This window comes from Sceloporus undulatus, chromosome 4, assembly GCF_019175285.1.
Source record: "Sceloporus undulatus isolate JIND9_A2432 ecotype Alabama chromosome 4, SceUnd_v1.1, whole genome shotgun sequence".
NCBI classification, from domain to species: domain Eukaryota; kingdom Metazoa; phylum Chordata; class Lepidosauria; order Squamata; family Phrynosomatidae; genus Sceloporus; species Sceloporus undulatus.
In genome coordinates, this window is record NC_056525.1 from 189,566,148 (window position 1) to 189,591,903 (window position 25,756).

At 38.0% G+C, this 25,756-nt stretch overlaps 1 protein-coding gene across 1 annotated transcript in view; it reads left to right on the forward strand.

Moving 5' to 3' along the window:
• The first annotated feature begins 214 nt into the window (after positions 1-214).
• The window catches only part of LOC121928425 (piezo-type mechanosensitive ion channel component 2-like), a 100,428-nt gene continuing 74,886 nt past the window's right edge, over positions 215-25,756 (forward strand). Inside the window, exons 1-10 of the mRNA XM_042463093.1 lie at positions 215-330; positions 1,559-1,684; positions 2,765-2,803; positions 4,118-4,256; positions 5,505-5,659; positions 6,628-6,858; positions 14,054-14,177; positions 15,905-16,170; positions 17,968-18,116; positions 20,195-20,368. Coding sequence (XP_042319027.1) covers positions 1,601-1,684; positions 2,765-2,803; positions 4,118-4,256; positions 5,505-5,659; positions 6,628-6,858; positions 14,054-14,177; positions 15,905-16,170; positions 17,968-18,116; positions 20,195-20,368 — 1,361 coding nt within the window. The 5' untranslated portion in view covers positions 215-330; positions 1,559-1,600. The remainder of the gene's footprint in view (positions 331-1,558; positions 1,685-2,764; positions 2,804-4,117; positions 4,257-5,504; positions 5,660-6,627; positions 6,859-14,053; positions 14,178-15,904; positions 16,171-17,967; positions 18,117-20,194; positions 20,369-25,756) is intronic.

The window sequence follows — 25,756 nt, forward strand, 5'->3', positions numbered from 1 at the left end:
TTGTGCCATTTGGCTTCCTATCAAAATTCCAAGCAACTACAGTTTTATAAGTTTTACAATGACTAGGAGATGTGCCATATAACAGTCTTCAGTTAAGCAAGGCTCAGATGATTTTATTCTACTGTATTTTCTGTGACAGCTCCTTTTTATTATTTCAACAGGTTATTCGGTGTCACATCAGTCATTCAAACCAACTGCTCAAGCACTTGGAAAATCATAACCAACCAAAAGTTGAGTTGGTACCACCATACCAGCCCTATCTTACTACTGCTCTTGTACTACACCTTAGCAACTCTCATTCGACTTTGGCTACACGAACCTATTGTACAGGTAAAAAAAAACTTGCCTTGAACGTTGCTTGCTAATGAAAATAGGCTCTAGACAAGGAATATAGAAATCCTTTTCCATTGTTTGAGATAGGCACGTATGTGGATGTGGATGTAGATGTGCCTTGAAGTCACCTATTGACTTATGGCAACACCATGCATTCCATAGGGTTTTCTTATTCAAGGAATACTCGGGTGGTTTTGCCAGTTCATTCCTCTGAAATATAGTCTATAGTTATTAAATAAACATATAGTAAATAAATAAAGCTGGTCTGTATAGTAAGTAAATAAAACTGCTCTGTGATTTACTTATAAAAACAGATGTCCTACTGTTACATGTAATTTAGGGTATACCTAAGTATTAGAAAGAAAACAGGGTTCTCTGTGTAGTACAGTGTACCCGTGCTATACGCAGCTTTAAACTGAAGCCACACAACAGTTAAAGAAATGGCATGCATGCCAGTGATGCATGCACTGTCCCGTGCCACAAGCACATGCCCCATTGTTTACAATGGGACATGAACATACACAGATTTCCCCTTACACGGGGGGATCTAGAATGGATCCCTTGCATAAGGGAAGGGCCCACTGTAATTATGACCTTGTAATGTAAATGCAGAAGTGGAGTTAGTTGCATTGATGAGACAACAGTCTGGATCCAGTCCTTAAGAATTCTAAATCTACCTGTAGAGAGCTTGGTAACTGCTGCTTCAGGTGTTCCGTAGTCATGTAATACCCCATATATGGCACAGCATAACACAATGTTTATGATTATATGCTCTACTTCTTATACATAGTGGCAGAGTGAGATGAGATGAACATACTTTTACTGATGGGTTAAAAGATGATGAATAAATGTCCTAAATATTTTTAACAAAATAAAAATAAATATGTGCATAATTTGTTTTATTTAAGTCCTGCTCCAGTTCATTATAAAGTGTTGAAAGGGAAATGGATAAAAGTATATTTTAAGGGTAATTTCTTCAATAATTACTTTTTCAATGCTGTATAAAATTATCTGCTGAGAAGTGTTGAGATTGGTTAATTTTAGACCTTAACTGAATAGGCATAATAAATATAAAATAAACACTTCTCAGACTTCTGAGATGGAGTAATGCCTACTAGTCTGTCTGTCTTATTTACTTGGGAGAGAAAAGTTCTGAGAGAGAATTGTGGCTAAACTACTTTCTTGGAATTGATCTGGTGTTAATTAAACTCTGCTTGTTCTTTAGCATGTGTCTGATGAAGACAAGTCTGGTAATAAAGAAGAGGAAATGGATTGCAGCCCAAACCAAATGACTGCAGAGAGAAGGCGGAGCTTGTGGTATATAAGCCGTTACCCAACTGATGAAAGAAAAGTAAGGTTTACAAGAATAAATTAATATATTTTACAATGTTAGTTATGAACTGATAGGCAGCAAATCAAGCAATTATTGGGTAAGTTGTATTCCATGGTCATAAATTATGTGTTGCTCTTCAGATTTTTGCAACAGTTTTACTGTTCAGATTTTAGGTATAATAGAAGACTAAATGTTGCTACAAGTAATTAAAAAACATGAAAAGGTTTTATTTTCCCTTACAGTACAAATGTACTGGGGGGGGGGGGTACTGAAATATTGTCTTTCAGTCTAGAAGCTGCATTCTAGAGTGCTTCCTTAGGAGCTTGTGATTGTTTGCCTCCAGTGAGACTTATGCTTTTTCCCCCCTGTGAAGTATAGCTTCATCTATACTTTGATTTCTTTTCATTGATGTAGACCATTTCAGAACCCTATCAAAATTTCACAGAAAATAGTACTGCGGTTTCTTAAAGCCCTCAGGACTCATTGCTGCAGCACTATCATGGTTGTTTCTGCTGCTGCTACTTGATGGGAAACAGTTGCTAACTCTCTTTGAAACTTCCAGATGCTTCATTACAAGGCTGTCACAGCATGAATCTGTGTATTTTCAGTGGTTTCATAGAGTTGTTGATGGTGAATCAGGGTTGGTCTGTGAGCCATCAGCCACTGGTCCATGACAGGTTTCCAAGAAAGAAAGAAAGAAAAAACCCAGTTCTAATCAGTAGATAGAAATCAACTGTCACTGGACCATGACATATTCAAAATAATAATAACTGCCAGTTCTGCATATCAAATACCCTTCGGGGCACTGCTCTACAAGAATGTACTTGCAATTAAGATTTTTTTTTATTTATTTGATTTATATCCTGCCTTTCTTTCAAAATGTCATTTTCATACAATGCCTATCAATAATATAATTTTACTGTGCCCTGTTTACTTCAATATACATTTCCAGGAGGGTGAAAGTATGTTTCCATGTAGTGATTAATGTCCCAAAAGCAAATGATAAATTTGAGGCTGCAAGCTAAGCATTATTCTAAGCATTATTTTATGCTTCAGCTGTACTTCTCAACTAATATGCTTTTTTGCTTGCTTTTGCAGCTTCTTTCAGTGACGCAGGATGAACACAAACCGTCTGATGTTAGTATCATACATGGTCTCATTATTTTATTTAATGTCCACTGTGAGTGTTGGTTACATTGATTAGAGTTAGACACCACCTGCTATGTATCTTTATGTCAGGACAGGAAAATTTGTCACAGTTGAAAATCTTCTAAGAACTTCAAATATCTTAGAAAGAGGAGCAGGTGCATGGCATCCTACAATGTTTCCTCAAGAAATTTAGAAATAGTTTGTTGTACACTCCCATGCCTCTGTTTTTGCTGATCATATAACCAATCCATCTGTCACTGATTTGCAAATTCTTTTCTTCCATTTCCTTTAATTTTTTGTTATATTTATTCCTAAATATTTTATAGTACTTTTTAGTCATATCTCTAAACTTCTTTGTCTTACAAATTCACATTCCTCTTCATTCATGTAATTAAATAACATCATTTCTGATTTTTTCCAGTTAATCTGTAACCCTGTCATCTCACCAAATGCAATTAAATGTTCTTTTATTTTTTCCAATCTATCAATTAAATCTTTAATAGTTAACAATGTGTTGTCAACAAATAGCTAACTTTATGGGGGTTTTTCAGTCCTACTCCTTCTAAGCTATTATCTTTCCTTATAATGTTCGCTAACATCTCTATCACCACTGCAAATAATATTGGTGATAATGGGCATGTTTGTCTAGTATCTCTTGTCACCTTTATTTCATTTGTTACCCCATCATTTACCATTTTTATTGCTGAATTATTGGAATATAGTTTATCTATTAAGCCCCTTACTTTATCCCCAACTCCATATCTTTGTATAATTAAGTTTAATGTTGGCCATTCGACACAATCAAATGCTTTAAATATATCCAATGCCATGATCCCTGCTCTTATTTTTTTTCCCCCCAGCTACATGTATTTTATCCAGTACTCTTCCTACTAGGCTTGACATTTGTCTTCCTTTCACAAATCCACATTAATCATTTCATATATATTTATACATACATTTATTCATTCTATTTGCCATAATAGCTGATAAGATCTTCACATCTTGGTTTATTAATGATATTGGTCTATGTGATCCTGGATCGCATTAAATCACCCCTCCCTCTGATTTTCTTATATTTTTATTTTCATGGATCCATCTCCAGAAAAGCAGAATTCCTCTTTTGGGAATCTGCTTTTACTACAATTCTTCATTTTAAAGCACCCGGTGATTCAGAACTGTCCTATCCAGCCATTTGTCTGGCTCCCGCCCCCAGTGATGATATCTTTAACAGTAACAGGGAAATATGTGATTGATCTAGCATAGTGTATTTTTAAACCATTTGTCTTCTCTAATCCTCAACAGATTCTACTGGTGACAGTGAATGGGACACCTATTGATTATCAGAACATACACCCGTTACGTCCCATAGAGAATGGGCCTGCCAATGTAGACATTTATTCAAGACCACACTACAAATGGGATCCATCAGTGGATGACTTAGGTAGTAGAACAAATTGTTTGGGAATACATTTTTGTATTTTTTTTTTTTTTTACATATCTAGCCCTTCAGTCAGTCATTCATTATGTTGTGTCTCTACAAGCTTCAGACAGTTTCTGAGATCATATGATTAAATGTACGTTTGACAATAATGGATAAAGTTGTATTCAGTGAAAACTTCATTAAACCAAGAAAAAGTGCCAGGAAAAACACTAAACCCAACAAGTTATTTAGTACACAAAATTAATGTTCCATTGCTTAGGTACATTGATTATCTGTGTTAGGGAATACACACAACCCTTGAGAAAACACATCTTATCTTAAATCATTCTTCCCTTGCCCCTTTTTCTACATACTAGCAAGGGAATTACTTTCCGGCCAATTGTTTAATAGCCTTGGTATTGTAATATCTTGTAGCTCTTCTAGGTTGCCTCATAGAAAGGAATTTAGCCTACTGGTCTTTTATGTTGTTTCGTAAATATGGAGCTATTATGAAAGCTTGATATATTTTATCACAAGCTGAAAATGCTTGATACTCAAATTTGACACTCAAGCTACATTTGTTGTCATACTGACTTATGGCAACTCTCTCATAGGATTTTCTTGGCAATTTTCTTCAGAATGCAATTCCCATTGCCATCTTCCAAGGCTGAGACAGTGTGACTTGACCAAGGTCACCCAGTGTGTTCTATCGCCTAGGCAGGATTCAAACCATGGTCTCCCATGTCTTAGTCCAGTGCTAAAACTACTATGCCATGCTGACTCCACAGCGACTTCATGGTTGATATTTTCTTCCAATGAAGAAGGAGAAAAACATGGAGGCCAAGATCCAGTACATAGCTGCACAATCAATTGCACAAAGGCTTTGAGTGCATCCATCGCACAGTGCTTAATTGGTTCCTTGTGTTGTTAACAGTAAGAGAACACAATGTGTTTTCAAAATGATTAGCTATGCTAGGGAACACACATAACCCCTGAGAAAATACAAGCACTTGTACAAATATTACGGTAGTACAAAATACTTATCTTAAATCATTCTACCTGCATTGTACCTTTTTCAAGAATCCCACTCAGCCCCCTTCAGTTATGAAATAACATTTACAAACCAGAAGACTGATCTGTATATTTCCAGCTTAGAGCTTTGGGGCAAACCATGAATTTGTTCCAAAGGTGCTATGAACATGGAACCTTGGCATCCAACCAATATTTATATGATTTTGTCATTCATAGCAATTTTTTCTATTCTTTTAGAAATGAAAGATGAGGAGGAGGAAGAAGATGATCAGGAAGAGGCTGGAGAGGAAGAAAATACTGAAGAAGAGAAAAATTCCAAAGTTCATGCAATGGTCACAGTTTTCCATTTTATTATGAAGCAAAGTTATGTTTGTGCTTTGATTGCTATGATGGTAGGTTGAATAGTCTCTTAACTATTGATTGATCTCAGAACCAGGACAATTTTGTAATCAACAAGTTTAATTATCACTTGATAGCACAAACATTTATTCTTGCACTCATGAAATATTTCCCTCATCTTAGGCTCTGTTTCATCATCCACTGAAAGGTTATATACAGATACTCTGAAAACTAAATTATATTTATGTAGTGCCTCTTGAAATCTTTGGACAACATGGGCTTTTGACAGTATAGTGCATTTATATCTGATATACTGTAGAAAGATTACTGTACTTAGTGTTTGTTTTATACTAGGTTAGTAGAGTCAATGTTTAAATTTGTTGTGAGAAGCCTGAACATGTTGTTGTTTTAAGAATCCAAGTAAACATTTAACTTGAATAGGTATTAATTGTTGCCACAGTTTTATTTCGTTCAAATGTTGTTTCAAACTAAAATGGACACATTGAACCTAAGTGTTGACTTATTAGATTACCATGGATTTAGTAGACTTATTTGCCTTGGGAGCCACAATTAGATTTTGGTCAATATTATCACCTTTCCATTTTTGCAATTGCTGCACATGCTATGTATAAGTCTATAAATTTTAGTTTAAAAATTGACCAAAAGAACCTGCATTGACTTGTCCATGGGTCAATGTAAATATCATACCTTAATTCTCATCAAAATAGGAAGCATTCCCTTCTCTGAGTAGCATGTTGGAAAACGAGAGCTTAATCCATCCTGGAAGACTCTTAAAAGAAGTACTTACCATCTCTACTCTCTCAGCTGCAGCACTGCTTCTGGCCATTTTGAATGCCTGCATAGGAAAATAATGGCAGCAACAGCTCTTTGGCTGGAAGTCTATGTTCATTTCTGTTTCATAACCCTAAATATACTATGAGCAGATGAAACCATATGTTTTTATATTATTGTTGATAACATTATCATATTATTCTTTTCTTTCTTTCTTTTTTCTTTTGAGGCTTGGAGTATTACTTACCACAGTTGGTTGACATTTCTGTTGCTCATATGGTCCTGCATACTTTGGATGCTACGTGATCGAAGGAAATATGCTATGATCAGTTCACCTTTTATGGTGGTGTATGGAAACTTATTATTAACATTGCAATATATATGGAGCATTGAACTGAACGAACTTCCAGAAGTTTCAGGGTTTCTAGAACGGAAAGCTCCTACAGAATTAGCATCCAAGGTAAGCAGTGTTTAAAAAACAGTGGCATTTTGGCAGTAAGTTGATTCATTCAAATTCATGCACAATTGTATATTAACAGTGGGAAACCTCTCAGGAAAGGAGGGAACTTTAAACAAGCTCTGAGGGAATTAATTAATTCATTGGGTTATTAATTTGTGTGATTTGTGAGGGCTGAATTCTAAAGATTTCCTGATGAACACAGGATTTAATTCTATACCTTTAACACATTAATTATTGAGATCATTAGACCATGTTATGAGGTAGAGTAGCTCGCTTTGCAATAGATTCAGTAAGACAGAATGATTATGATTATAGTAAATGAATCACATAGCTCTGTGCTAGCTGATCTCCCTGATGCCTGTTTTCAAAGAAATACAACAGTGACAATTGCCTCCAACTGAAGAATAAAATGGGTGTGAGAGGGACTGTTTGCTCAGCAAAAGGCTGACCTAAGGGTTGTCCGCATGGGCTGAAACATATAGCCCCACCTTGTATTGGAACTCACCTGTTGGAACTCACATGTGGCCAAAACAGGAGGAAAGTGGACACAATCTGTATTCCAGGGCTTTAACAAGAGTGAACTATCATGCTGGCATGTGGTCTGCAAACCATTGCTGAGACAATGGAAGGGGCCAGGAGGCTGGTGGAAGCAGTCAGGAGCAGGCACTCTGGGCTGAACAAGCTTCTGGCAGCATTGCTGGTCATTGTTGTTGTTGTTTTTGTCCTCTGCCTGTCAGTTGAACAAATATTGACACCCTGCACAGCCTATGCAGTGGAATGACAACAGATAAATCAGGTTAACAACAAAGCAATGGTTGGTCCAACGGGGAGCCATTGAGGGAAAGTGGGAAAGGGGGGTATGATTGGGGGACACCATGGTCATTCTGTACCAGTGTGTGTCACTGGGTGCAGTGATGCACTGTACAGGCAGTTAATTGATTGTGCAATTGAGTGGTCACTCAGGTAAGGCATCCAGAGGGCTGGCAGCAAGGCAGGATGAGGCAGGAGATTGGCAGCTGCAGGCAGAGCATCCATGTATACATGCACATGTATTTGCAGCACAACAGAAAAAAAAATTACGGCATGGTGCAGCTTGTAGCCAATAATGTTCCATTATGGTGGGTCCTTCCTTACAGCAGGAGGGGTGGTACAGACTGCATGTCATTTGTTATGCTGTTGTAGGAGCCAGCTGTGCAGGTAGCACATTCTTCCCATGAATCGGGAAACCATAGGGGTAAGCCAGATTTTTCTTTCTTCTACCCCTTGCCTTAGAATGTCAGGCCCTTTAGGACTTCACACAGTTCAACCCCCAACACACACACATCTACACCTACCTTCCTGCTGGCCTGTAAGGAAATTATTGGAGTCTCCTCTCCAGCTGGCCTGGCAGACCAGTGCCAAATCCTGTATTTTTTTTATCTGGTGCAAATGAGGAATGTGGGCTGCATTCACATTCATAACAGCTAACCTTGGAGTGTTTGGTATGCTGCAAACTACATAACAGATGTTGAAAGCAGTCTTTTTGTTGTCCCATATTTTTCCATATTGCTTTTTTTTTAATGAAAAAAACCCTGGCAGCCCTATTTGTGTAATCCTTTCAATTCACCTCTGATTTTTATTGAGTTTATTTTCTGGGCTTGCATGTTGTTATTGGGGTAAGCTGCAGTGAACTGCTTTGTACTCCCTTGTAGTGTGTCTGCTGCTCACATAGTGCTGGCATTTGAGTAATTAAATGACCCCCCCCCCCCATCTCATCTCCATTTTGTCCTCCCTTGGCTTTCTTCCCCCCTTCTCAAATTCTGCTTTCCACCTACTCTCTGCTTCAGTAGATCACATGGTTTGAAGGGTTTAGTAAGTCTAGAGTGATGATTTAAGAACCAGACGTTTCAGATATTTCTCCTATGTCTACCTGGAGGCAAGTCTCATTGAATTCAATTAGGCTTACTTCCTGGTAAGTTAGTATAGGATTGTGGCATCCATTTCTAATAAGCCCATTTTAGGAGACAAGAGAGTGAGGCGGTTTTAGGCCACAGAGAATGTGGAAGACTGGGTTTTCAGAGTAGACAATTTGGGCTGCTTTACCTGTTATGTATACACCTGTCACTGGGCTTCTTCAATTCCTCCTTGAACTTATTTTTTGCAGTCATTTTGTGTGGAAACAAAAGCAACAAAAGGAGTAAATTTAAATATCTCTTAATTTGTGAAGTCGAAGGCTTTTATGGCCAGCATCCATAGTTTTTTGTGGAGTTTTTGGGCTATGTAGCCATGTTCTAGAAGAGTTTATTCCAGTCGTTTCTCTGAAGATGCCAGCCACAGATGCTGGTGAAACGTCTGGAATAAACTCTTCTAGAACATGGCCACATAGCCCAAAAAAAACCCCCACAAAAAACTGTTTCTTAATTTCATTAGCACTACAATACATATAGAGAGTTAAAGAACAATAACAAAAATTAAGGCAACATGCTTGCAAAAAACTTGATACAGTATTTGAAAACAAGGATGCCATAGAACTGACTTTGGGCTCTCTGATTCCTGAATGCAAATCATGAGCTACCTGTCTCACAAGTCTTTGAAGCTGCTTCTTCTTGACTGTAAGTTCTAAGGCAGAGGATACAGTAATTCATTTACACAGAAATATGTCCTGCATAAGCTCAGAAGCACTGAAAATGTTTCTGATTTCAGAATTCTTAACATTGGAACATAGCTACCTTTTGGTGCACTAGCTGCAATAAATACATCATTCCTTGGTTGGTGTTTGTTGCTGTTTGCCTTCAAGTCACTTCTGACTTATCGCAACCTATCACAGGGGTTTTTGGGCTGAGAGCTTGTGACTCACCCAAGATCAGCCACTGGGTTTCTATGACTGAGCAGGGAATCAAACCTTGATTTCCAGAGTCATAGTCCAACATTCAAATTACTACACCATATTGGCTTTCACCTTTAAATTATTCCTTATTAGCCTTTGCCACACAAGGTGCTGAATCAGTGGGACAAAGATGAATCAGTGGGAGATGGACTATTATGGGTTTTGAGGTAAATCTAGAGAAATGTGCAAGATTGCAGACATCAACTTTAAAATGACAAAAAGACCAGCTTTGAAATAGCCGGTAACAAAAATGTGACCTAGTGGGGTGATTAGTGCAAATGCCATGGTGTATTGTAAAAACTAACATTTTAAGCAAGGATTTAATTACACAGTTGATTTAACAAATTGACTGGTTTCTATTTTGGAGGTTAATGAAAACAAATTGAAATCCAGTTTCTAATATTTAACACTAGCAAATTAATTTTAAAACTTGGCTTTCTAGACTCTGGCTAGCTGGAAACTAAAAGCCTTCTTTATGTTCTCAAAAGGGATCTGCATATATTTTTCCTGATGCTTTTATAATTTTCATTTCTGGCTGCAACCACTTACATTGCATTGAATGTCATTCCAAACCCTTCTTGACACTCAGTGGCAATTTTGGGATAATACAAGGAACTTTGTTTTGGCCTCTCAATGGCATTTAGAAGACTCCTTGATGGATTATAGGACAAAAATGACAGAATTTGTTTAATGCATTCCATCAAGAAAACATGGATTGCATTTTTCTTTCATTTCATTGACCTGAGTGCCTTCATTATCATATGCTAGTTTGTCTCTCAAAGTGAATTCTGTATTTCTTACTCCCTGCTGGCTACTCCTTAATTTATAATGAATGTAAAAATGAGCAAACACTATATTATCTCCTCTCAAAGGTAGCATTAGTGCGCTTGAAACAGATTAATTGGTCCAGAGGTTCTTTTGGATATGCTGCACACTTTCTCTCATTGATGTTATAAATTTCTCCCCAGGGATTTAACTGCTTTAGTATATTGCCAGCAACTTTGCCATAAACTTTGATTAGGTGCTTTGTAAAATTTCTTATCTAAGACTGTGAGCTAACAGGAGTATTAAATTAAAGTAGGAACAAAAGAGAAAAATGCACACCACCATAATAAAAGAAGGACATCTCCTCGATATATTAAATCTGATTAAAGAAACTCTGTGTTTAGACAAATATTTAATTTCAATAGAAGCAGAGGTAAATTGACTATAATTCTCTCTTCAACTTGTATGCTGACAGTAGAAGGAGTTATTTGTGGAATGCACTGCTCTTCTGGGATATATTGAAAAGAAAAGTACTCCCGATATCTTTCATAGGCATTTGAATAGGTAAAAGAGAAAAGGGAATCAGAATGGGAAATGAATTGGGATGAACAGAATGTTTCTTGAGCATTATTACATTTATCTGTTTAATTTAATTTAGAATATATCATACAAAAAACAGTCTTAGATTCAGAGGAAGCAGGTATGAAAAGTAAGGGAAGGAAAATCAACAATTTAAGGTGTGCAGATGATGCCATATTGCTTACAGAAAATAGCAAAGACTTGGAACAACAACTGATGAAAGTTAAAGAACAAGATGCAAAAGCAGAGTAATAGCTGAATATTAAGAAGACTAAAATAATGGCCACAGGTGGCCATTATTTACATAAATTTTATTGAATGACAAAACACTGAAATTGTTAAAGATTTCCTCTTTGAAGTCAATGAAGACTGCAGTAACAAAAATTAGAAGACTACTAAGGCTTGGAAGGCTGCTGTGAAGGGATGAAAACATATCATGAAATGCCAGAGTCAGAATCATCCAGGCCATAGTTTTCTCAATTTGTATGTATGGTTGTGAAAGCTGGACAGTGATGAAAGATGACAGGAAGAAAATAAACTCATTTGATATGTGGTGCTGGAGTTCTGTAAATTGGTAAAATGACAAATGAATGGGTCCTAGAGAAAATCAAGCCTTAATTCTCAGTAGAAGTGAGGATTTCTAAACTGAGGCAGTTGGACATACGCATTATGAGATAGCTTGGCTCACTGGAAAAGACAGTAATGCTTGCTGAAGTGAAAAACAGTAGGAAAAGAGGAAGACTGTATTACAGTGGATTGATTCAATCAAGGAAACCATGGCTGCCTGCAGTTTACAAGACCTGAGCAAGGCAGTAGATGCCTGGGCTTTCATAGAATCATATTATTATTATTATTATTAACCTTTATTTATGAAGCACTGTAAATTTACACAGCGCTGTACATACAATCTTTTAGTTAGACGATTCCCTGCCCTCGGGCTTACAATCTAAAAAGACAAGACACAGAAGGAGAAAGGGGTGGTGGAGGGAAAGGGTAAGAGGTCCAGCAGTTCCTCTCTACCTCCAAGGCCTGGACCAAGGCAGATGGACTGGAGGGAGGGCGAGGCTTCATAATGGATGGTTAATCATTTTCCAGGGAAAATACATACTCTCAAGTAGGATAATGCATATACAGTACATAGCAATACAGGAAATGGTTCAATAAACAGGCACCACAAGAATCATAGAGTTGGAAGAGACCACAAGGGCCATCCAGTCCAGCCCCCTAACATGCAGGAACCCTCCATCAAAGCATCCCTGACAGACGGCCATCCAGCCTCTGTTTAAAGAGCTCCAAGGAAGGAGACTCCACCCCTCTCTGAGGGAGTGTGTTCCACTGTCGAGCAGCCCTTACTGTCAAGAAGTTCCTCCTAATGTCAAGGTGGAATCTCTTTTCCTGCAGTTTGCATCCATTGTTCCATGTCCTGTTCTCTGGAGCAGCAGAAAGCCAGCTTGTTCCCTCCTCAATATGACACCCCTTCAAATATTTATTTATTTATTTATTTATTTATTTATTTTAAAAAATATTTAAACAGGACTATCATATCACCTCTTAACCTTCTCTTCTCCAGGCTAAACATCCTCAGCTCCCTAAGTCGTTCCTTATGGTTTCCAGACCTTTCACCATTTTAGTCGCCCTCCTTTGGACACGCTCCAGTTTCCCAACATCCTTTTTGAATTGTGGTGCCCAGAACTGGATGCAATATTCTAGGTGGGGTCTGACCAAAGCAGAATACAGTGGCACTATTACTTCTCTTTCCGAGGTCTCTCCATCATAGGATGGCCATAAATCAAAACAGCAACAACAACAACAAATCTTGCTTTGAGAAGCTACACAGCTTTATCCATGAAGGCACCAGAGGGGCCTCTTCAAGATGATGTTTTGAAGGAACCTTTCTCAGCACCCTTGCCATTGACTGTGGCTTAGAAGTAATCTTGTTTACTTTTAAAAGGAGTATATATCAACACTGGTATGAAATTAAGATATTAACTTACATACAATGAAACCATTCAATTTTCTTTCACACCAAAATCTGTCTTTACATGGAGAATCTGGAATTCAGACACAGTATGGAAAATCCCTCTTTGGGTACTATATACAATATATAATTGGCTCACAGTGCAAAGAGTTTACCTTTTCCTCTAAGAAGGCACTTGGGAAGAATTTTGAACTCAGGGACAATACGTGTAAGGATGTTTCGCCTCTCAAACTAAATTATATTGACTGAATCTTGCATCCATTTCATCCTTTCACAGAGATAGATTCTGGATTTTCAAGTGGTGAGTGGGTTCATTTGTAAAAATGTAAGATTTTCAGTCCTCCAGAACTTTCTCTTTACATACATGCATCCAATTCCTACTCCTGCTCTTTGGCTGCCCAGTACCTCTACTTTATCAGTACCAACTATAGTATACTGGCTATACTGAGAGGAAGAATGAGATATACATGTTTAATAACTTAGATGCCTTCCACTCCAGTTGTCCTCTAAGCTTTACAAGCATTTTTCTTCTTCAGCTATAGAAATGGTCAGTAAGAGCTGTTAACAGAAGAACAATGTTGACCATATTATGCAGAATCAAGGAGAACCAAACCTTCTGGAAACTTACAAGCAGGGCAACAGCCACTTGTTGTGATTTCACAGCAAATTGCACACTACCTCTGCAACCAGAGGTTCTATTTAGCCATCATGACTACTTGCTAGTGATAGTCTTATCCTCTGTGAATTTATCTAATCAATTTTCAAAGCCATCTGAGGTCACTCCTTATGACAGTTAATTTAATCTGATATATTTTGAATGCCAATGTGATTTTTCCTGTTGTGATTCTACTGCCTTGAGTTCTAGTCCTATAAAAATGAAGAAGGACCTCTTGTCTACTTTCTACTTCATCCATAATGTTTATGCCTTCTTAGCTTGTATTGTTTAAATCAAATAGCTTATTAGATATTCTAACTTTCTTCTGTTTTGTTTCATTTTCTTATTGCAGATCTTATTTGCAATTACTTTCTGGCTGCTGCTTCGACAGCACCTTACTGAGCAAAAAGCTTTACGATTAAAGGAAGCTGTTTTATCAGAAGTCAAAGTTGATGAGGAAGGGAGCGAAGAAAAAGGTGAATACACAATCAGTTTAAATCAATTACATTCTGTCCTCCCCCATATTTTTGTTCTTGTTGACAAGCTTGCAAAATGTGGGTTGGACCAGGACTACCATTAGATAAATGTGCAATTGAAAGATTGATAAGTTGGTACTCAAAGAGTATTCATAATTCCTTGTTAGCCTGAAGAAAAGTGGGTAATATTTTTTTGTTTTATTTTGTTTTGTTTTGTTTATATGCTGTCTTTTGCCTGGCATGGGACCCATATAGTACTGTAGGGTTCTGTCCTGGGCCTGATTAAAATTCTTGTGAAAAACTTGCACAAATGAGTAAAAGGAATAATCTTCAGATTGCATGATACTGGCAAACTGGAAGGGTTAGCATATAACTTTAGAAGACAAAAACAGGATTCACAATGGTCTTCACAGGCTAGAGAACTTGATCTATGCTTACAAAATGATTTTCAGCAGATATAAATATAAAATGCTATACTTAGGAAAGACAAATCAGATCCACAAACATGGGGATTAGATTGCCAAATCTCAAAATGTGAATTCTGGCAGCTGGATAGAATGCTGTACTTGAGGATCTTTTTGGGAATGGGGTGTGGGCTGTTGAAACTGTTCATTTGAAAGGTATAGCTATTTTTTGTATTCATTAATACACTGATATCATTAACCAGATATGATATCAGACTCCACTGATTGCACAACCGTCAAATTATAGCTGTAAACACAGTTACAGCTACTGAGTTACAGCTCTTCTCTGCAAAATAATAGAAATTTAGATACAGCCTAAATCTATAGAACTCAGGAACATAAGTCAGGCAACAGTCATCATGTCCCATGCATGCATTTATGCTATTTAGGAGATTATTTCACTGCCTTTCCTCCTGACCTAGGCATGGGCTAAAACCTTTTAAGCACGGGCTTTATCGCATGCCTCTGTACCCAGGTCAGAGGCATCTTGTACCTGATCAAGACATCTCCCATACTTTGCAAAAAACTGGAAAGTTCCATTCTTTCAAAAAGTGCTGGAGAAGTCTGGATCAGGTATGGGATGCCATGAAAGTGTACTTGGGCACAGAGGGATGTGATAAAACTCCTACTTAAAAGGTTTCAGACCATGCCTAGGTTGGGAGGGTAGGACAGAAAAGGGCAGTGCAATAATCTCCTTAGAATACATAAAACATTTCCAGAGTTTGAGCTGATTGATAATGAGGCTAAGAAATACTCCCAAAATTAGTGAGCTAATTCATGGATGAAAGCACAGCTATAGAAAACTTGAGCATCATGGAGAGCAGATAACTAAGAGGAGTGAGCAAATCCATAGACAGGAAGGCTGTGTGTGTCTGCCTGTCTGTATTCATGTGTGGACATGCAAACTGTTGGCAACTTAGCATTATTCTCCAGTTGTTGTTCGTTTTCTCTCTTTTTTCCTGAGTTGTTAAAGCCTGGCATTGGGCTCAGCTCATGTAGCAACAGGTTCCCTTAGCTGTCTGTGATAATAAAGATTTCCTTTATCTCTGTTTCTTTACTACTTTACCTTATAGTAAGGTGATAGTGTTGCAAATCAGCTAAACAATATGGCAATGTCATGTGGAGGCTAGCTTGTCCAACATAGTTGCACAATGTATACACTACTTCTCTTGTTTTTACCATTAGTTTGCTTAATCGTACCATTAGTGTAGTAGGGCCATATAAAGTATGATAGGCAGAGCTAATTATGTTTTGGATTTACAGAAGAGGAGCCCCAAAAAGATGAAGAGGAATCCACAAAAGAGGGGGAGGAGGAGGAGGAGGAGGAGGAGGAGGAGGAGGAAGAGGAATCTGAAGAAGAAGAGGAAGATGTAATGAAGGTCTTGGGAAATCTAGTGATGGCTATGTTCGTTAAATACTGGATATATGTCTGCGGCGGAATGTTCTTCTTTGTCAGCTTTGAGGGGAAAATTGTCATGTACAAAATCATCTATATGATGCTCTTCCTGTTCTGTGTAGTACTATATCAGGTAAGTAATATAAAATGTGATATTCAAAAATTTGTTAATATTTAACAAATGAGAATATATGTTTAGTTGCATGTTACAGGAAATATAGTTTAGGTTACAAGTACATTCTGTATGAGTGCTTTGGGAGTGAACATGTTGAGCATGTCCCAGAGACAGTTTTCTTCCACAGGGATCTTTCAAGGGTTACACAGACTGCCAAAAAGGTTTTTTGTGGGAGTCGGGGTGGGGGGGGCAGAAGTAGATGGAAGCTGAATAATGGTTTTAAAAAATGCTAAACACTCCAAGGAGGGAGGTATTTCAAATGTAAAATGGTGCTTCTAAAGAGGCATTTCACTTCTTCTTGCAAGATAAAGAGTAGTTGACTACAGAGAATCTTAGAGACTCACTTTTCTCATATCTAGTATGCTTTTTTTAAATGGATTTTTAAAGAATTAGTACAAGGAAGAAGGAAATGCATAAGATACAAATAAGGGATAACCATATACATTAATATATGCTGATCATATTTCCAAAAATACTTTTTCTTGAAATTGATGACTTTTAAAAAATAAAGGTTTGTGCATATATAAAGCACTAAGATCTTCTGACAGTTGAACAAGAAAGGGTTTTTTAACAACAGTATAGGCACACAGAATCCAACAGCATAGACCCTCAAATAAATTCCACATCCAGGGAATGTAATTTACAAGAACATGTGCATCCCTGGTACATCTGGCCATCTTAGGACATACAGTCAAACAAGACAGCCACATTGCTATTGTGCATTTCTACTTGAAATGCTTTGTCCCAAGTCCCAACCAGTTGGGAACTCTAAGCAAGAAATCAGTATTCAAATCTCCTGATAATGGTGGGGAGCAATATGTTGAGAGGTTTTCACAGGGAATTAAACAGCATCTTGAATTTTCTTGTATGCTAAAGCCAGCCAGGGTAGACATGACCCTTGGTACTTTTAAAGCTTATGCTTTCAAACAGTCTTCTCAGGCAGGCTTACAAATGGTGCCTTGTAATAATCCAACCAACAAGAACCAAAAGCATAGATGACAAGTGGAAAGTCCTTCTCAGAAAGGAAGGGCTGCAGGTACATCCTGGCATACTACTGGTGGGTAGCATCTTTTTGGTTATTGCTGTCACCAGTATACCAGGAGCAGTAACAATCTTCCTTAAGAGACATGGTGATCTAGGGCAAATAATCACTGTGTCCCCATATTACACAGTCTCGTATTCATGATTACTCATATATATTCAGTTTCAGTATTGCTTCTGCTTAATAAGTGTTAGTTTACTCTTAATAAGCCTTTAACCCTACTGGTTGAGGTTATCAGTGGTGCTGGATTTTACTATCTTGCATTTCTCCTGATATGGCACCTACATTCTTCCCAGTTGCAAAAAAATATGAGAGGGAATGCCCTCATTTTACCCAATAGCTACACTCATGTCTTAAATTATTTTATCCACAGCTTTTGAAAGAAATAATTGAAATCACTTTAAGGTAATCTAATAAATATATTAGAGAAGCTGTTGACATAGTGTGTAGGTTCACCTGAATAGAAGCAATTATATCTACAGAAAACCTTTGTTGTTATTAACTGCCATCAAGTCAACTTTGATTTATGCACTTATGTGCATGACAGACCTCTAAGTCACCCTATCATCAATAAACCCTGCTATGGCCTTGCAAACTCAGTGGTGTGGTTTCCTTGATTGAGTCTCTCCACCTGTAATGTGGTCTTCCTCTTTTCCTACTGCCTTCTACAGAAAACCTACAAATAGTTAAAACAATTATTGTCTGGTTCTCAGGTGCACTATGAATGGTGGCGGCGAATTCTGAAATATTTTTGGATGTCAGTGGTGGTCTACACTATGCTGGTGCTTGTTTTCATATACACATATCAGTTTAAATCATTCCCTACACTGTGGAAAAACATGACAGGGATGAATGATGAACAGTGAGTATTTTCTGGTACTTCAGCCTTATTTTTCATAGGCAAATGGATGATTGGTTTCGGTGCTACTAGTCCTCAACAGAAATCTGACTGGGGTGAATGGAGGTTACCAAGTAGTTATCCTCCCATTCCTTCCTTTTCTTCATGTCTCTATGTAGCCACATATGTTGAAAATATGCCTATGCAAACCAACATTTTGGAAACATCTGGATCAGGGGTAGGCAATCTTTCTCTTTGGATATTGCTGGACTGTGCAATATCAGTCCTTGCCAGAATAACCAATAGAGAGTGATAATGGGCTTAGGGAAAAGTGCATAACCAACTCTGGCATAGAGAATATATAGTGTTTACTGCTGAGGTCATGGATGGGAATTGTGAAGCCCTTTAGATTTTATTGAACTGATCTCCCACCATTCCTCACTATGCTGGCTAGGAATAGTAATTTGGCAACAAGGGCTACACAATTCTCACCTAGCTTTATTGATACCAATAGATTTTCCATAGGTGTGGTCTTGAAAGCCAGTGCAACAATGTCAGTCTTACGATTTTGAATCTTGTTTCAAGACAGTCCTTGATTCAGACTATTTCTCTTAAAGATAAATCCTATAATTCATCAGGTCTTGGAGCAATGTTATATAGTATTAAAAATATTTCGATTCCATGAATACTGGAGAAATCGTAAAAGTATGGATTATTCTTTGGGCTTATAAAGAGGGATGGAAGAAATTTCTTATTTCTTTCATCCAGAGCAGTTTCAGATTTCTTCTCTGTCATAAGTACCAATTTGTGTACCTCATTTCTGCCTGACACCATGGAGGGAAAATCCTGTGCAGATGTCCATAGAAGAAATCTTTGGTGGGTTCCACACCACCAAAAAGTACGTGCTCGGCACGTACTAGGGTTAGGAAGAGGCGTCCTTTCCAGACGCCCCAACCCTAGTACATGCCGAGCATGTACAAAATGGCAACGCCCATTGTACATGGGCGCCGCCATTTTGACGTAGCGGACACTTAGCATCCGCACGTCTCGGCGCCATTATGATGCTGTAAGTGCGGCAATGGTGCTTTGCGGCGTCGTAATGGCGCTGCAAAAAGAAGCTGCTTTTTGCGGCTTCTTTTTGCTGCAGGGAGGAGCCGCATGGTTTGTCCACTGCGGCTCCTTCGCGCAGCAAACACCGGCACCAGCAGGCCGCCCTTTTGGGCGGTCTGTAAACGCCTATGTCACTTGGATATCAAAGCCATTCTCCACTATTCTATACCATGACTGGATGTTTTCTTCCTCATAATGGGAGCTGCCACTTGATGTACCTTCCAACTCCACAGTTCTGTAATTTTTCACTATGATTAATTGCTTTTCCTTTCCAAGGGAAAAGACTTGTCATCTTCTGTCTATTAAAAGATCTTTGGTCATTTATATAGATAAAATGACACTTTTTGCAACTGATACCATTTTGTTGTTGCATTGTTAACCAATGCCTTTATAAAGGTTGCTGAGCATCATCCCAACATCTAGTTCATTGTGTCACAGAGAATGTTCTTTTGATTTGACAACTAGCCAAAAAACCATCTATTCTAACAAGTATCTTCTTCAGCACATAGACCACACCCATCATGTTCGTAAAATGGTTAAGCATGGATGTCAGAGAAAAACACACAATGTTTGAGCCAAAACTCTCTTGAAAGTATCATTTTGTTCAGCCTGTATTTGCTCCATGTAGGTAAACTTGACAAAGTTTGCATGTGGGGCCTACATGAGTGACAGGTTGCCTACCAGTTTTCTTCACTCTAAAATAAGGATAAAACTTTGCCAAAGCTCTAAGTTTTTTGTTCTGTGAAGGGACAGAATATGTGCCAGAAAGCCAGATGACACTTGTACATTTTTGTGTTCTTTCAAGGGTAGTCTGCATTTTCATGGGCATCTAAGAAATTAGTATAATTCCCAGAACATCATTAAGCTTTGAAAGTAAAGCTGATCTGTTTGTTTCACAACTGGGGAAGGATATATTGCTGTTAAGACTAAAACATTGCCAAATGCATTTTGAACAGTTAACTTAGCTGTTTTTCTACTGCTTTCTCTTTCAGATTAAAGGATCTTGGCTTAGAACAGTTTTCTGTAGCAGAATTGTTTACCCGCATCTTTATCCCAACCTCCTTTTTACTAGTGTGCATATTACACCTCCATTATTTCCATGACCGTTTCCTTCAGCTCACAGATTTAAAAGCCATTATCAGCAAACAGGACAGTGCCATTTACAGGTAAAGAAAACAGAAAAATATTCTTATTTTTATTATTACCATCTTTGCTATAGTAACTTGCATTTTCCACTTCCCCCCATCAGGGACGTAGCCGGGGGGGAGGGGGATCTTGGGGTCCCGACCCCCCCCCTTCCATTAGAAAAATGAATGGTGTGTGCTGCTGCGCCGCTGCACCCAAGCCCCATTATAATGGTGGCACTTAGTCTGGACCCCCCCCTTCCTAAAATCCTGGCTACGTTCCTGCCCCCATCATCTTTTATGGCTGTGTCTCACTGGAGTCTGAAGAAGAACTGTAGATTTAATTTAAATATAGCCCATGGTTCATTGGATAAGAGTGCACTTAGAAATCTTGTGCTGTTTAGACATTTATTACCACTATTACTACTACAAAAATATTTTTTTCTAAATTCTAATGTTTCATTTTATTATACACACACACACACACACACACACACACACACACACACACACAGAGTAAGAAAATGATTATTAAAAAAATGCCCCGGCATAACAGCAGTTTTGCTATCTTAAAAAAAAATAGTCAGCCCTCCTTATCCACAGATTTTTTATCCATGGATTTAAGCATCCACGGCTTGAAAATATTCGAAAAAAGTATAAATTCTAAAAAGCAATCCTTGATACTGCCATTTGATATAAGGGGCACCATTTTCCTGTGCCATTATATTTAATGGATTTTGTTATCCACGGAGGATCCTGTAACCAAGTTCCAGCAGATAATAAGGTCCCACTGTATGTAGAATGAGTACTGTTCACACACAGTCTGCAGGACTGTATGAACTTTCCTTACAAATCTAACAGTACAGGGCAGGGATAGTATTTCAATTGAAATCAATATTGTGAAGGAAAGTATTGAAGTTCCCACTCCCATTCAGTACAGTACCAATATAATTGGTGAAGAATGCCTATTTTTAAAGAAATGAATTACAAAACCCCCCAACAAGTTTTGTAATGGCATATTTAGTGTTACAAATATATTGGATCTCCCTAAATACCCTACAGGCATCGGATCATGCCTGATAATGGAAGCTAAACAGGGTAGCCCTGGCTAGTACTTACCTGGGAGACCACAAACAAATACCAGGTGCTTTAGGCTATATTCCACAGGAAGGAATAGGCAAACCATCTCTGACTATCCATTGCTCTAAGAAAACCCGATGATATTAATGGGGGCCACCATATGTTGACAGGCAACTCAAAGGCACATACACACAAACACATACATCGGATCTACATTTTCTAGTCCAGTGGGTAAACTAGGACAAAGGAACAAACCTGAGTGAAGCATTTGCCAATGATATTTTCAGTAAGCAGAAGCAAAGCATGCCAGAGATTTACCCAGAGAAAATGCAAGAGATGGATTAACTAGGTAACTAGGCAATTTATAGGCATTGTGTCTGAATGCATGAGTCTAGAATTCTGATACCTCTACTGAAGGAAAGAGAAACTTGGCCACCCATATTACTCTGTTGATCATATAGAAAGCTTCCAGGAATTAACTTGCTGGGGCAGCTGGCATAGACCATTCCATTTTCATTGATTCTGCTACCCTCAGACATTAATGTACTATCCACTCTGGTGTCTGCAGTGCCAAAGAGTTCTGTTCTGTTTCCTGCAGCCTCCCCTTCAGCTTGCTGGCACTGGAACAGAGTTGGTCAGCACGTAATATTTGTGGGTGTGTTGCTGAGAGTGCCACTATGCACAATATACTCTCCCAGTCATACATATTTCATGACCTTCATGACCTGAAATTGCTCTGCTACTCACTGTAATAATTGATTCATGGACAGATGCTACATTCTTATATGACCTAGATGAGGGGTGAGAAATATTGAGAGACCCAGTAGCCAGGTTTGGCAAGTTTTAGGCTCCTAGATTCCATTTCAGCATGAATTACACACTGGCCAGCTTCTGGGTGACTTGGGGTGTAGTGTTCAGATGCCATTTGCCCCAGAGCCAGTGAAAAGCAGCTCTAGAGGGGAAGGGATTTTTTTTCTGTCCCAGATAGGAGCAAACTTTTTCCACATTTGTGTGTGTATTGAACATGTTTGTTAATACTGCATCCATTATGTATAATAACTAATACATATACATTTATAATGGGGAATCTAGTTCACAGTGCAGTTATCTACAAGTTGTACAGTAGTTTGCATCAGTGTTTGCTTCCTGAATTTTCATTCTGATTTGTGTGCTTCTTGTAAGAAGAAATTGGGAGGAGGAGCTTCTCTTGTGAATGTTAAGAAGTCACTGCTGCTGTAGTTGGATAGCACTGTCAAGTTTGATAAAAAAATATATAATATTAATAATCTACTTTGCTTGTGTATATATGTGTGATTGATGTATACACATTCATGATGTACAAGGTGATTATTATTATTATTAACCTTTATTTATAAAGCACTGTAAATTTACACAGCGCTGTACATACAATCTTTTTAACTGGACGGTTCCCTGCCCTCAGGCTTACAATCTAAAAAGACACGACACAAAGGGAGTGGTGGTGGGGAAGGGGCCTCTCTAGTAGGATAATACATATAAAATACATAACAATACAGGAAATGATTCAATAAAACAGACAACAAAAGAACATCAAATAGCAAGTGACAATTATGCAATGCCTGGGAATGCTGCCCTGAACAGGATGGTCTTCAACTCCGTTTTGAAGCTGGTTAAAGAAGCAATGGCTCTTGCTCGCGGGGGGAAGAAGGTTCCAGGAGTGAGGGGCAGCGAGTGAAAAGGGGCGAATCTGAGATGGGGCAGAGGAAATCCTGGGCTGGGACAGTAGACCTTGACTACCAGAACGGAGGGCCCTGGTGGGAAGGTGAGGAGAAATAAGGTCTGATAAGTAAGGAGGGGCCAGTCCATGGAGGGCTTTAAATGTCGACAGCAGGAGCTTATACTGAATGCGGAAAGGGAGGGGGAGCCAGTGAAGGGATGCGAACACAGGAGAGATATGGTCACAGCAGTGGGTGGATGTGATAATGCGTGCAGCTGAATGCTGGACAGAAATTAAAGGACGGAGGTGAGAAAGAGGAAGCCCTGCCAGAAGGATGCTGAAAAGTTCTCAGCCTGACCAAGTAGGGAATGACCTAGAACCATGAAACTTACATGTTGTTCCACATATTCACTCTGACATTTGATGCACTTGGCACATAATTTCTCAAGTTTCTTAAATTCTTTTCCTTAAAAAATAAGAAGGTTGTACATTGAAATACTGGTCTGTTGCTTCTCTCACCGCTGAATCATTCAAAATTTTCCTTCCTTTCAAACTCTTTTTAAGGTTTGGAAACAGGAAAGGTAAGATAGATCAAGATCTAATGGAGGAAGGTTTGGAAACAGGAAGTAGTCAGATCTGGAGCAAAGGTGGATAGTCTATTCAAACCCCAAATTCATGAAAACATCAATTGATAGAATATTTTTCCTCAGTCTCCCATGCCATCTCCCTTTCAAAACATCATTTAATCAGCACAACAAGTTAGAGTAGTTTTCTATATTACTGTTTGGCCCTTCTGAAGATAGTCAGTCATCAAAAAACCTTCCTTATCCCAACAAACTGTGGCCAGGACCTTCCCTCCTAACCTTTGAGTATTGAATTTCTTCAGCCATGGAGAATCCAAGTGCTGCCATTTCAAGGACTGTTGCTTCCTCTCTGGATCATAATGATGTAACCATTTTCATCAACAGTGATGGGTTGTTAAAAAAAATATATCACTAGATCACTCAAAATGCTGCAAAATCATCTTGGAGGTATCCACTCGATTTTGTTTCTAGTCAACATTCTCACATTTTGGCACTCACTTGGCTAACAGCTTCTGCATAGCCAACTGCTCATGAATTATAAACCTAATGCATTCCTGGAATATCGCTAGCTTCTTAGCTATTGTTTTAGCTGAGATACACCGATCTGCCAAAATTAGGCCATGAACACACACAACACTGTTGAAGGCCTCTAAGATGTTGGTCTTTGGTCTCATATCTCCTCACTGAAAATTGGCACACCACTTTTTCACAGTTGAGTATGATGGGCAGTTGTCACTCAGTGTTTGCCTCATGGGTTTCCTTTGGGTTTCATTTTGCAGGAACAGGTATTTCATGACAGCCCCGTGTTCAGTACTTGAAAATTCCACATTTTTTACAGTGACATAGTTCTGTCAATGATCTGAAAAAATCCAGAAATTAGAACTATGATCCTGAAAATTGGCAATTTACAAAGCAAAAGAACACTCTTTTAAGCTGCAGTGACAAAAGTACTCTCAGATTTTGGGAAGTGGGCCAGGCAATGAATTTTTCAGTACCCCCTTGTACACATACACACATGACTGATAATGAATAATTCCTTAATATCATATGTATATTTTGATATATATTTTGATGCAGTATGTGGCTTTATAACCATTAGATTTCCTGTACAATTAATTCAACTACCTTTTTATTTCCCATGTAGAAATATATAGTGTCTGAATGTGTTATTAGTTTTGAACAGTGTTTTATTTTATTCTTAAGTACATTTAAAGCTTTCTTGATTTCTGTCTAACCCTTTTATACTAAAATCCATTTTGCAATACTAGCAATATTACACCTGAGCAGGACTTTTGCTTATTTATTGATATTTTGTGTATCCTCCCCCTCAAAAAATATGGGCTGAACAAACTTTTTTCAACAGCTTTGCATCAGGATGCAAAATTAAACTTCAGTAGAATTTCAACAGCAGCTAATGGCCCCCTGATGCTCCAGTATTTTCCTCCTATTTGAAAATTTTGTTTTATGCTGTAATAAAAGTCACTGCTATTTAGGTACACTGGATCTTCAAATGCTATAAAAAGTGTTTCACTTGTCTGAGCACAAATTGATAGCAGCCTTAAGAGTTAGAGATTAGGGTGCTGATTGCAGCATAATCTCTACAGTAGGGACTTTCTTGTGCAGTATTAAATAGGGACAAAAAGGAATTTGTGTAACAATTTTGTAAAGTAATACATGTAAACTAATATTTAAAACAGCAGCCACAAATTAACCTTAATTTGAATCAGAGTACATTAAACTACAAAATACAGAATAGAATAAATATTTCTTTGAAAAATTATTTAAAATGAACAAAGAAGGGCCCATAAGAGGCTAAAGAAGGGCATTTCCAAGATGGGGTACTGCTACACTGGGTAAGAATCTCTTTTACTATATCAACTCATAATTGTACGTCCATATTAATGATAACATATTGAAGATGCTAGTCCTCCCTTTTCTGTTCTGTTTCTACATCTTTAATACAATCTTGCTTTTTCTTAAAGCTAACCTATTGAAATTTACAAATGACTTCTCACTTACAATACAATATTGACATACAATATTGTCTAAAAGGAGTCCAATTTATTCTGT